This window comes from Oryzias latipes, chromosome 1 (genome assembly GCF_053564925.1).
Source record: "Oryzias latipes strain Hd-rR chromosome 1, Olatipes_Hd-rR_3.1".
NCBI lineage: Eukaryota > Metazoa > Chordata > Actinopteri > Beloniformes > Adrianichthyidae > Oryzias > Oryzias latipes.
In genome coordinates this window covers 29,812,725-29,825,243 of record NC_136237.1, presented here as the reverse complement: position 1 = coordinate 29,825,243, position 12,519 = coordinate 29,812,725, and the positions used below count along the sequence as shown (strand labels likewise).

At 36.7% G+C, this 12,519-nt stretch overlaps 1 protein-coding gene across 2 annotated transcripts in view; it reads right to left on the bottom strand.

Annotated features, from left to right (window-relative positions):
* The window catches only part of doc2g (double C2-like domains, gamma), a 51,817-nt gene that overhangs the window by 16,564 nt on the left and 22,734 nt on the right, over positions 1 to 12,519 (bottom strand). For both annotated transcript variants that reach the window (XM_004065859.5, XM_078953078.1), the window contains exons 6-8: positions 10,759 to 10,885; positions 9,849 to 9,905; positions 9,196 to 9,320 (exon numbers count right to left, since the gene is read on the bottom strand). In XM_004065859.5, the coding sequence (XP_004065907.1) occupies positions 9,196 to 9,320; positions 9,849 to 9,905; positions 10,759 to 10,885 (309 nt within the window). The remainder of the gene's footprint in view (positions 1 to 9,195; positions 9,321 to 9,848; positions 9,906 to 10,758; positions 10,886 to 12,519) is intronic.

Sequence of the window (12,519 nt, the reverse complement as noted above, 5' to 3'; positions counted from 1 at the left end):
AATATGTCTCTGAGTTGTGGGTGGGACTGTTGTTTTCATGTTGCTGATGCCAAATTCTGAACCTACAATCTGAGTGTTGCAGCAAAATCATCAGACCAGGCAACATTTTGCCAGTCCCTTACCGTCCAATAGATGGTGTGCCCAACTAGTACCAACAACCATGCCACGTTCAAAGTCAATTAAATCACCTTTTTTCCAGATTACTTTAATTTTTCAATTTAACTTTCTTTATATAGCCCAACATTACAACACAGTTGTCTCAACGGGCTTCTCAATGGTAATTGAACAAAACGTAAAATCAGTCATAAAATCCAATAATAAACTAATAAATTAAACTGGGCACCCTTGCCCTTTGACCCTCCTTCTCTGTAAGGAGAAAACCCAACTCCAGGAAAAACAAAGAAGAAACCTCAGGGATGTCCACATGAAGGATGGATCATGTTCAATGACAGACATGCATGTACTGTTAAAGAAAAATTTGCTTATCTAACTCTACAGGTACATGTTTGAATAGTGTAGCAGATGGGTTTCATTCAGATTGAACTGGGTGATTGGTTTGAAGTGCAGCAGATAGTCTTGACCATGTCTACATGACTAAATGCATTGAGTTGCTTCCATTTGATTGGCTGATTAGAAATTTGCGTTAACGAGCAGTTGGACAATGTGCCTATGTGGCCAGTGAGTGTGTAGTAAAATACTTCTTCAAAATAATTTGAAACAATCCAATCGTTCTAACAAAGTCATGACAAAAAGTCTTCAAAAAGATAAGTGAGAGGTCTTCCATCATCAAATTGTTTTTACTTTTAGATAAAAAATTACTAAGATACAGAAATGAAAAACATAAACAGCAATTTGACAGCAAAGTCATTTTCTTTTTCTGCTTTTCTGCCTTTTTTTTAATCATCAAAGCTACGTGTCATGGTCACAGCACAAACTGTTGGAGTCATGATAATTAATAGCCCCAAACCGCTCTGACAGCACGTTCAAATTGAGGAAAAAATTCAGAAGAATGAGAAAGGTCCTTTGAAATAACACCAAAAAGAGATAAAGTAGAGTAAGCTACAGCTGAAAAGCAAAGTGGGAAACCTAACATCCAACAATGGATCATTAACATTTGAAAAGAAAGACAGAGTTGGAGAGACAATGATTGGACTTGATGCAGGTATGTGGCTGCTGCAGAGGCAGAACTCACGCTTTACTCTTGACATGAGTTTAGTGAGAATAACTGCGAGAAAAAAAAAAAAACTGTCCATGTGCTCGGTCAGCAGAATTTTTAAATGCCTTGCAGTTCTAGTTTTCTGCCTTTAAAGTAAACTCTTTCTGACAGAATAATTTAGTTTTAACACATGTTATGAATGTGAACAGCTGCGAAACAGATCGGGGTCCTCTGAAGACGTCAACTCAAATCTTATAGGTAATTGTGAGCATTAATTGGCATGGAAACTGTAAAGGCAGGCCAAAAAAAGGTCCAAAAAAGATATTTTTTGTGGCTTTAAACATTTAAATGTAGTTTCGTCTATGAACTGTCATTTTGCACATTATATTATTGTAATTTAAGTTTTTTTTTTTTTCTTACAGTTTCCTTGGAGGCTTTAAATTTTTTTATTCTTCTTATTATTAATTTATCAAGTTTGGGGAATCAGAGCATTTTCAAAGCACTCATCTGTTATTTGCAGTTTTGAACATTTAGTCAATTGTCAAACTCGCTCTTCTACATTGATTAACAATATATAAAAATAGAACTACAGCAATTCAGATTCTAAAATAGTGATTCAAGGTTAAACAATAGGCATTGCATTTTTATGTCACTTTGTCAGGATTTTAATCTTTTCATTTTTTTCCCCTTTCAGTCTTTTTTCTAATAGATTTGGAGGTTTTCCTTAAAATATGGCTGATAGTCTTTTATTAAACCACAAAACATTTTTCTTCTCATTTTTTCATCTCTTCAAAGAAATCCTTTTATTATCATTCATCCTCTTCAGTGCTGGATTCATTCAACACAGGAAATGGCTGTAATTAATATTTTTTATAATCTTTTTTCATTCAAAGTCTCTCAGTTTTGGCCGCTCTGTGTCTGTCCCACAGATAACATGTGAATAATATCTTAATTCTTAATCAACTAAAGATGAATTTGTCAATTTTTTGGACTGTGTTACTGTTTGAAGTATGAATAGATAAAATAAATAAAGTCAAATCAAGTTGTTAGGAAAGTGATAGGAATTATTGGTTTAAAGTTTCTCAGAATTGTTCAGCTAAACTTTAATAAAAGCAGCTCTGGCTGATGGATGTTGCATCTCTTCGAGAAAGCAAAGACAGGAGTGAACTTGGAAAATGCATTTCTAAATAAATGAGGTGTCAAAAATAAGAACAACATTAAAAAATAGACTGAACTTCATTCTTAAGGGGTAGGAGCTTTTTTTGTTTTCCCTTAGAAAGCCTCGGAATTTAGAAACAGACATCTCCTCATTTCTTTGAAATTACAGTGGCAGAAACTTTAAAAGAGACATAAGCAGTGTAGCTTTTATGATAACTAGAACAAACTAATTATGAAAGAAAAGATATAGGTTGAAACCAATGAAAAATACAATAAAATCAATGGCTAATTATGAATTAATATAGGATTTTCAGCTTAAGCAGCAATAAAAGGGTTAATTTCGTCATAATTCCTTCATTATTTCTAAGAACTCATTTTTGGTGATAGATCAGTTCAAATTTCTGACTTTTCCATTACAGACACATGTAAAGAAGTGTGATAACTGTCCTGTTAAAAGAAGCAAGAATTTTTCGATAAAAGCCAACATCTCAGCATCCTCTTGTTTTCCAAATCCCTGCATAAATTATTTAGTGGCTTCTTCACGTTCCTTCATGCCATATGCTCTTATGCAGCCCTTCGCCATGGCAGATGCTTGCTTTTGAACCATGTGCTGATAAAAACCTGAATGCTTTCTTTCATCTTCAGCCTGCAGCACCTGATGATGTTAAAAAAGAACGTTGTCAGGGTACAAGACCGTGTCTTCATTTGACCTTAGTCAAGTCAGTGCACAAAGCATGCAGATAATTTTTTTTTTCTAGCAACTGAAGTGTTTAAATGTAAAGAGAAGGCAGAGAACTGTTCACTTCAAAAGTGTGCTTCAAGCCATGTAGTAATTCTCACTACAGGATTGTCACTATGTCATTCCTTCAATCTTTCAATCTCATAATGAACCATGACCAACACAGTTTTTGGCATTTTGAAATCACCACCTTTTGTAGTATTTCAGAGAATAGAAAAGGCCTCCAAACGTTTCTAAAAATTTTTATTCATTTACTTTTATTTATTTACTGCCTGTAACTAACCTCGTTACTTGCTGATTGTGTCTGCAGTTTACACTGCTACTGCCATCACACTTCCCTATAACTTCCCTAAACCCACAGAAAGCTGAGTTGCTAAAAGGTGGAGTCAGCGGACAACTACGACAGAGGTGGAACTTCAAAAATTATTGTGACAAAAAAGTATTGTGAAAACATGGGACATAGCTGGGAAAACAAGTGGGATGAAGGTAGAACTTTAAAAAGCTAGTGTGATGGAGGCAGAGCCTTAAAAACTGCTGTGACAGAGGCGGAGCCTGTAAACAACTGTGACAGAGGTGGAGCTTGTGTACCTATTGTGTCTGAGGCGGAGCCTGTGAACAACTGGTGTGACAGAGGCATAGTTGGCTTGATGATCGGCATTTTCGTTGCACCGCTAAAGTTAGGTTGGAGTAATAAGGGGCTGTAAGCTAGTGGGAGAGAGTGTAAATAGAGAGCTCTCAGCAACAAGGAAGGGGGTCTGGGTTGCTCCATGCCAATGGTCCCACCCAGAACTCAGAGGGAGATTTCTAATAAACTCCTGCCGCTCTGCAGAAACTATGTCCTAGAAAACAACACAGTTTTTTTTTGGCCAAAAAAAGCACAGTTGTAATTGGAAGACTACTGGGAACGCTTTTAAAATACATCAAGAGATAATTGGAGTGGGACTTTAACTTACCTTGTAGGTCAAAACGTTTTAAAAATGTAAAATAAAATAAGAACCCTGAGCTTTAGTATATGCCATTAAGGTAAGGTCACAGTCAGGTTTATGGCACAGTACGGAGGATACTCAGACACTATAGCTTTAGAAACAGCTAAAGAGTTCATAGAATGTTGTTTACAGGCTGTCAAATCTTAATGTGACCAAATGATTAATTTTGAGCTTGTTTAAGGAAGTTATTGTTGTGACACTGAAGGAAAACTGGTCCTTTAATCCTCTCAATTCTTCTTCCAGCTATTAGTGATGCCTCCTCCCTAATGACCATTGAGTCTCTTCATTGCTTAATTTCACATGATGTTGATACTTGTTTTTTTTTGTGGTGGGCTTAATATTCAGAAACACAGTAGACAGGGAAGATGTTTCTCCATCTAGCAGGATTTTTGGTATAATTTGAATAAACTTCATCCCTCTTAGTGAACTTAAGGAACCATAGTTAAATATATATTCTGTTAAATATAATGACAGTTGGCCAAGAGTAGCAAATGAATGTAAAAGAAAACAACTATTTGCCGTGTTGCTGTTTCTGTACATAGATATGAACAGTAAGAACACCTGTGACTGCATTCATTCATTCATTCTGCATCTATCTCATGGTTTATTTATAATAGCTTGTTTTACCTTCAAACTATGGCTATGTGAAAAGACAAAGAAAAAAATCATACTAACACCAACTCATGCTTACCTATCAGAATGGTGCTTTTTGTTTTATTATATTTTGACTCCTGGCCAACTAAAATACTTTCATTTAGGAAGCAGCTTTGTGGAAAATCCAGCTTTGCCTTTAAATGGGTTCATGAAGCTGGAAAGGATCATAAACAAAACTTTTTTCTGCCCACAATCTAGACTGCTTTTACTGCTGCCTGGTATGAGTTTCCTTTGAGTTCAGAAACAATTCTGCCATTGTTACAGCTAAAACACTCTTTTTTTGCAGCTTAATATAGAGTTAATCAAATTTCCAAACCTGAATCAAATAACATTTTCCAGCAGTAAGTTTCAGTCTTAACCCGTAAATGTTATAGTTAGAATGACCATTTTATCATCAGTAGTTGTCATTATATTACTATAAATCTACCTTTTTGCAGAGAATTCCACCTTAACAATCAGCATGCTAAAAATTTATTCCAAGATACGGCTAGTACACCCTTATGCTCTGGATGCACATCAATGTTTTTCCGTAATTTTGAAGCCTCTAACAAATCAACATGACCATGTTGTTATGATTCCAACTTGACGGCCATTGTACTTACTCAAATACCTGCTCTGAAGAACAGAAAATTAGTACTTTGATTGCATAGATAAACAGTGCTTGTGAAGTCTCAGCATCTTATGCAGTTCAGCAAGTCACGATCAGAGGAAAATCTCACAACTGCCCTTTGAGCTGAGAAGCTTCTTTGAATGTATTCATGACACACACTCTGGGTATCTGTCATGCTGCAGGATGGGATGAGAAGCAGATTCCTTATCCTGATGATGCTGGATGCCTCAGTGTGAATTTTTTCCCCTTTCAGTTGCTTCAGGTCTCCTCAAAGACTAAAGCACACAAGCATAGAGAGGTAAATGATCTGGCACCGCATGCCTGAGCCATCCTACCCTTAGGGATGGGGACAGATAAAAAGGTCCAACCTCTAATCTTCTTGTTGTACTTAATACGATCAGTGCAGGATGAGAAACCTCCCCTTAGGACAATCGATATAGTGACCAATTTCATCCAGTGGGAGGTTTCTACGTAGGACCAGATGTTTGCTCACTGTTGCAGAAAAGGTTTTAGAGAGTCCAAAGCAAGTTGTAGTTGATTTTATTGACTAAGTAAAGTATTATATATAAGACTACATTCTCACACCACTAGGCAAATCGCATTCAAGTGGCCACTTCCAATGAAGAGTCTACGTTAACGCACATACAAAGCCTGGATCAAAAGTTGCGAGATTTACAGCACTTCAACATTTTGAACCAAGCCTCTTCCAACTGTAGGTGGTGGACATGCACTACTAAACAGTAGAAAAAGAAAAAGAAGTAAGCCCCTCCCTGCTTGCCCAATGTGAACACCATTGACTAAATGTGCCGTTTGTGCATTCTTAAATGCCCACGTCCGTAGCTTGAGATATTCCTTTTATCTTTCACCAATAATTTATTTACATTTGGTTAAATAACAAATTAAAGTAAAATTTAATTGTATTCAGAGTTGTTAAATGATATTTTTATTATTCAAAAATATTTAGTATTTCTTCTAAGCCAAAGACTTTCAGGCTGAAAGGAAACAGACAGCTTTAGCGTTAGACTTCTCGTGAATTTTTGAGTATTGGACGTTGGCTTTTCATTGAGCTCCTACACTAATGTCACTCTTCAATTGTTTTATCTGTAAGAACTGCAGAACTGTGGCCAGAAATAGAGGTCTGGAAATCTCACTGTAAAGAGAGAATCCAATTAGCCCTCCTTTTTCTTTTCTCTTCTTTCTTTTTTTTACTGTCAAAAAGAGGGACAGATACAATTACTCACTGAAAGATATTTTTAAAAGTTTTATTGTGACCTGTACTAGTAAAAAAAATGTAAGACGAGTCCTTTAAAGTCTTCTCAAGAAGATGCCAGTCGCAATGAAGGGAAACAAAAAACTACACAAAGGAGAACCTTGTTTTTCAAAATTGCATTCTGCTCCTTAGTTACACTAGCTTCACCTCTGGTGGAAACATGAACTGAAAAATTACACATCACACAGACAAAAGGTGTAACCTACTCTTTACAGGGTGGGGCTTTTTGACTGGCAGGTGAGCTGGTTCATATGTAGAGCCACAACAGAGCTTTAAAATTCACCTTGTCCTGCCCACAATCAGCCAGTTGTTGAGAGTAAACTGCATGCCCGTTTCACCCCAGACAGCAAACTATCTGAGCCAAATGTACTGGTTGTTTGCCAAAAGTGGCCCATTCTCATAATGAATAATATTGTCCAATTACATGAAAGCTCATTTGGGCCGCTTTTAGCGAACATGTGGCAAACCTCTCTTGGGTAAAATATAGTTGTGATCCTTAAGTGGTCTGCTGATTAAAATGTTAGTATGGGCACAATCATTTAGCAAATGCGTGACATTTTCAGTAAATGTGGCAGTTTCCATGTTGAATTATATGAATGTGAACAAATGGGGGCCCATTGATTAAAACAGAAAAATGGACCACAGTGCATATGTGGGCTGTTTTTTGGAAAACATGTAGAAATCTTTACATCATTGTGATACAGTTGTCTACCTTTAATAAATAATTATTTTTGCTCACTTAACCAATGTCAGCCATTTTATGAAAACCTGCTGTTATTATTAACACACTGTAACATGAATGAAGTATTATAGTGGCCCATTGTTTTTTAGTAATACAGACCCTATAGACTAAAGAGACACTTCTGGCAAAAATAAGGTAGTCTCGGTATTGTAATGTGTCTTTATTTCGTTTTTTTCTCCTTTACACCATTTGTCCACGGGCTCCAACTTTGTCACACCATTGGTTCACAGGCTCTGCCTTGGTCACATCATTTGTTCGAAGGCTACACCTCCGTAACCTTATTGGTTCACAAGTTCTACCACAATCATACCATTTGTCCACACGTTATGCCTTTGTCACAACGTTTGTCCACAGGTTCCGCCTCTGTCACACCATTGGTCCAAAGGTTCCACCTATTGGAGCCATCCAGCAGTACAGTTTTGAGCCAGATGCCAGCTCAGACAAGGAAAACAAAGCCATACATGAATCTGGTTGTCTAAAAGTGGATGCATCAGAATGGAGCGGAGCAGGGAGCTTTAGGCTTGCCGATTGTAGCATCTAACTCACAGCTACAAACTTTTTCTAACGTCCTTTTTTCATCTGCTCCTGATTCACAATGATTTGAATAAAGAAATCTTCAGAATTGCAGTTTTGAGCTTAATTTTCTTTAAATACGTCCTTGATCATTAGAAAAACTGAGTACTGGTATGTTAAAAAAGCCGAAAACACAATTTTAATCAGTGGGTCTTTTTATGTTTTTAAAATACTTTCACGTTATGAAAAATGAATGCAAACACAAAATGCGATTTGTGAATGTGATCTGACTAAATTACAGCAATTTCACCAAACATTGGTCTATGTTGTTGCTCATTCATGACCAAACATAAGTGCAACTGCTTCATTTTTATGCATGGCTTTAAATATCATGTCAATGTCAGTTTTCTTTTCACACACAGTAATTTCACTTGTGATCATCCTCACTGGGAGCCCAGGGGCACATCACTTAGATTGCTTTTGTAGTTTACAAACAACAGTGATGAGCTACAAAGGTTAAATCCTCCATGTCTGATCATTTTCCCCCTGATTTCATGAACATCAAGTCCAAATTACAGTACCTCTTGTTTTACTACTTTAAATCCCAATCTTTAAGGAGAGAACTGTAAATTCTTAAATCTGTTCCTGGCACTTTTTCCTAGTTCTTTTTACTAGACTACATATCAATCATTTTTGTTCTTTAAGTCAGATGTGCAAAACATACAGGAAGTGATTTTCAAGGGGATGTGGCGATTCAGACACAAGCTGAAGTAAAATGAATGAAAATGTCTGTTCCAGCAGAGTTATATCTCTACAAACAGTGTCCCATCTGTGAGATCCTTACAGATTTGGCTGCACAGTAGTGTCACTTCACTGTGCCAGTGGTTAATTTCAGCATCTGCCATTAGACTTCATTGCTTCTGCAGCTCTCTGCTTGCATCAGCACGAATCACCTCAGTGTTTCTATTCATGCTGTGTTGCTTTTCCAATAATGTGAAAGACAATGTGAAATCTGGTTTGGAAAAATGTGTATGTTTTCACTGTAACCTCTTTTAAATAGGATTAAAAGTTATATAATGTGCCCAGATTTTAAGCTGAGAAATGGAACAATTGACAATCTTTTTTCTGTATATCTTAATTGAAGAGAATGGTTAGAACTGTGGTTTGGTTGATGCAAAGATCTTCTGCTTGTAGGGAGAAGATTGATCAAAACAGTGGGTCCAGTATTCTCATTCATTCCACACTCTTCACTTGTCATTTTGCATCATTGTTGAATTATGAAGGCAAATGCAAAAAAATAAAAAATAAAAATAATCTGTACAGGAAGATCATTTGTAGGATGTTCATGAATATCTGCAGTAGCTTACATTTTGACGAAAGGGTCGGAATAGCCGTTGGAGTCCATGGCTGCCAAGTGAGCACAGCGAATGATCCCCACCAGCAGGCAGCTCTTCTCTGTGTTGTAACACAGTGACACCAGGATGCGGCCTCGCTGTGAACGTAAAAAGGCCAGCTGTCATCTACATCCTAAGAGCTCCGCAAACTTGCTTCAAATTTAATTTGTTTGAAGCAACAAAACAACAAAATGAAAGATAAAAATAAAATCCAATGTGGGGGATTTGAATTCCAGCTTGTAATTACAGAACCTGGAGGCCAGGCAGAATAAAGGTACTCTCGTCTCCCTTTAATCTCTCGCTTGAGCCATAAACCAAATCTTATCAGAGACCAGAAGCAATTAGCTTCTGTGTCTAAAATCATGAGAAGGGATGAGATAATGCTCTGGTGTGATTAACACACCGCTGCTACATGGTATCCGTGTGAGCAGTTTCATTGCTCATTAGGCTATTAAAATTGATGCCTCAAACACAGATCATGGTAATTAAACACATCCTTTTTGCAATAGAGCCGACACACAACAGATGAAACGTGCCACAAACGTGTGTTTTGCACATCCCACATGTATATATACCTATATTTTTTCATTTTAATTTTACATGTATAAGCTAAATCGTCATCTTACCTCCTCTTCTCCAACAAGTGCTCCTTGATCCACCAACTGGTTGTTAGTTTCTTTATTCTGAAAACAAATACAAAACAAGTGAAATAAATTTAGGATCAAGAATGACCATGAAAGGGATGTTGCCAGAATATTTTAGCCTATTGTAGTTTGTAGGTTCACATCAGGGTTTGAAGACTTAAGTCTTGATACAAAAATGTAACTATTTGTTTGTATAAATTTGGCTTATCAATATTAAATGTAGAGTACGAAGAGAAAGTCATCCATACAAAAGCCTTATTATGATATTTGGGGGTGGAAGTATTATAATGTGTGTGGTGCAGTTTTCAAAGCAAATGTCATCAGAAAACATTTTTTATGATCACAGAAGGAAAATTAACATCTTCAAAAGAGAAGCTTAAACTTGGGTATCAGTGGGTATTCCTATTGAGAAACGCTCAAAACATTTCATTCAACATTTCATTAAGTGGCATTAAATATTCTGAGGCTGCAAGTTCAAATTTTAGTCCCACAATTATCAATGATTTCTATTGCAGAAAAACCTTGACAGTTGACTTGGCTCCAAGTTTTCATTTAGGCAATTTGTTTGTTTTGACTGTTTAAACGTTGATGGTGCACTTTGAGCTCTTTCCAATTGTTTTCTGAAGTTTTTTTTGTACTCCAAATTGGCATGAAATTGAACTGAACTGAAGTCAAATGGGACAAACTCCAGTCAAATCTAGTGAGAGATTCTTGAGGAGCAACCCGATAAATCTCAGGCACTTGCATCATTTAACAGACTTTTTTTTGCAAAGCTAACCCAGAGCATGTTATAAAGATTTAATATAGTTATTTAACTATTTAGATTCTTAGGGGGAAAATAAGGTCAGTAGTTATTTCAAAAAACAGGAAAACAAGCATTTACAGTACAAACCTGTGCAATTCTCTCCAAGCCCATATTGTAACGTTTGTTTTCACCCTCCTTCAGTTTCTTCAAAGCCACTCTCACTTCTCCAATGAATTCATTTCGTCCAAGTCTGTCCATGTCACATACACACAGTCTGAACAAACAGGAGAAAAGAAACAGCTGGATGAGTGAAAACTCGTTTAAAGCAGGCATGCATCCTGTTTTAAATACTAGTCCCTGCAAGGTGTTCAGCTCCATAGGTTCTCATGAGCCACTTTAGCAATGAGAAGAGCTAAGCAATAGAGAATTAAAGTGTTTACTGGCAACTTGCCAAGCAGGTGGTTGTAAATGTGTCCAAAAACCACAACGATTCATAAATAGGAGTTTAAAAAATACTTTGGCTTTGGTTTTTCATTTTTAGTTTTACAGAGTTTGGTCAGGGTTAGCTTTTTTATCGAAACATTTCTTGTATTATTGCCAGGGATTACCATGTTTTCCATTCTCGTCATCTAGAAACATTTTTTATCAACCTAACTGGACAACTCCTCAAGGACTTGAAACAACGCTGCTTATTTCTTGCTTGAAAGAAAGCAACGTTTTTGTTATTTCTTGATGGTTTGTTTCTGTAGTACTGAAAAACTGTAAAACCAATTCTGAAAAGGACTTTTTCAGCAACTTTAACTCATTCAAAAATAAAACTGTGGCACATTTCAATCTCGAAATATTAAATTAGACAAAAGAGTAATTATTTGTATGGAATTTAATTTAACATAATCTTTCATGTCACTACAAACATTGCATATGTTTAACGACATTATCTCATCTGACAGACGTGGTCATAACTCAGAGTGACTTGGGAACATCTGCTGGAGATGCTCATTGGTCATGAATAAAAGCTTGGGACAGGGATATCAAATGTCCAACTATCAGAGAAAAAAGAAGAGGAGGAGTCGGGTCAAGGTGTGTCAATGAAGACAAAGAGAGAAGAGCGAGCTCTAAATTCATTTTATAGAGGCCCCATTGTGTAAGTACAGAGGGAGATATTGATTCACCTGTCTCCTCTTATAGACAGCATCACAAGAAGAATACATTGTAATAAAGAGACTTCTAATTTACATTATGGTCAATGAAAGATTGGAAGCTGAATGCGTTTTCTGGCAATAAGCCCAAAGAATCACAACCATGTTCGATGTTCTTACTGTTAAAGTGTTTTTTTTTTAAGTAATGTTAGGTTGGTGTTGTGAGGGGATGTGAGCTAACAAGACCATATAAAAAACAGAGAGCTCTCAGAAACTGTGAAGGGGGGTGGGGTTGGTCCGTGCCAATGGTCCTACCCTTGACTCCTACTGCACTGCAGAATTTTAGCTAAAAACAGCATTTTCATAATGAAAAGACCACTCGGAACACTTTTACAATAGATCAAACGATAATTGGAGTGGCACATTAATAATATGCACTTTTTACAAGCTAAACTGTGAATCATTCTTATAGATAATACCAAAGTAAGCAGATTTGAGTACTACAGTAAGTTCCCTCTTCTCTGAAAGGAACACAAACATCCTCATGGCCAACAAGAGGACAGCTGTACCCTCTCAATCGTAAATATGGTCAGCTTGCTGAAGTTCATAAACATAAATGTCGACTCCTCACTTCGCTCACAACATTGACATGGCAACAGTGTCAAGTTTAAATCAATCAGAATACCCACAGCTCTCCATTTATTGATCTAGGTTGTCACATCTAGTCTCAGATGTTTTGTTACACATTTACAGCCTTCTTACATTTCAC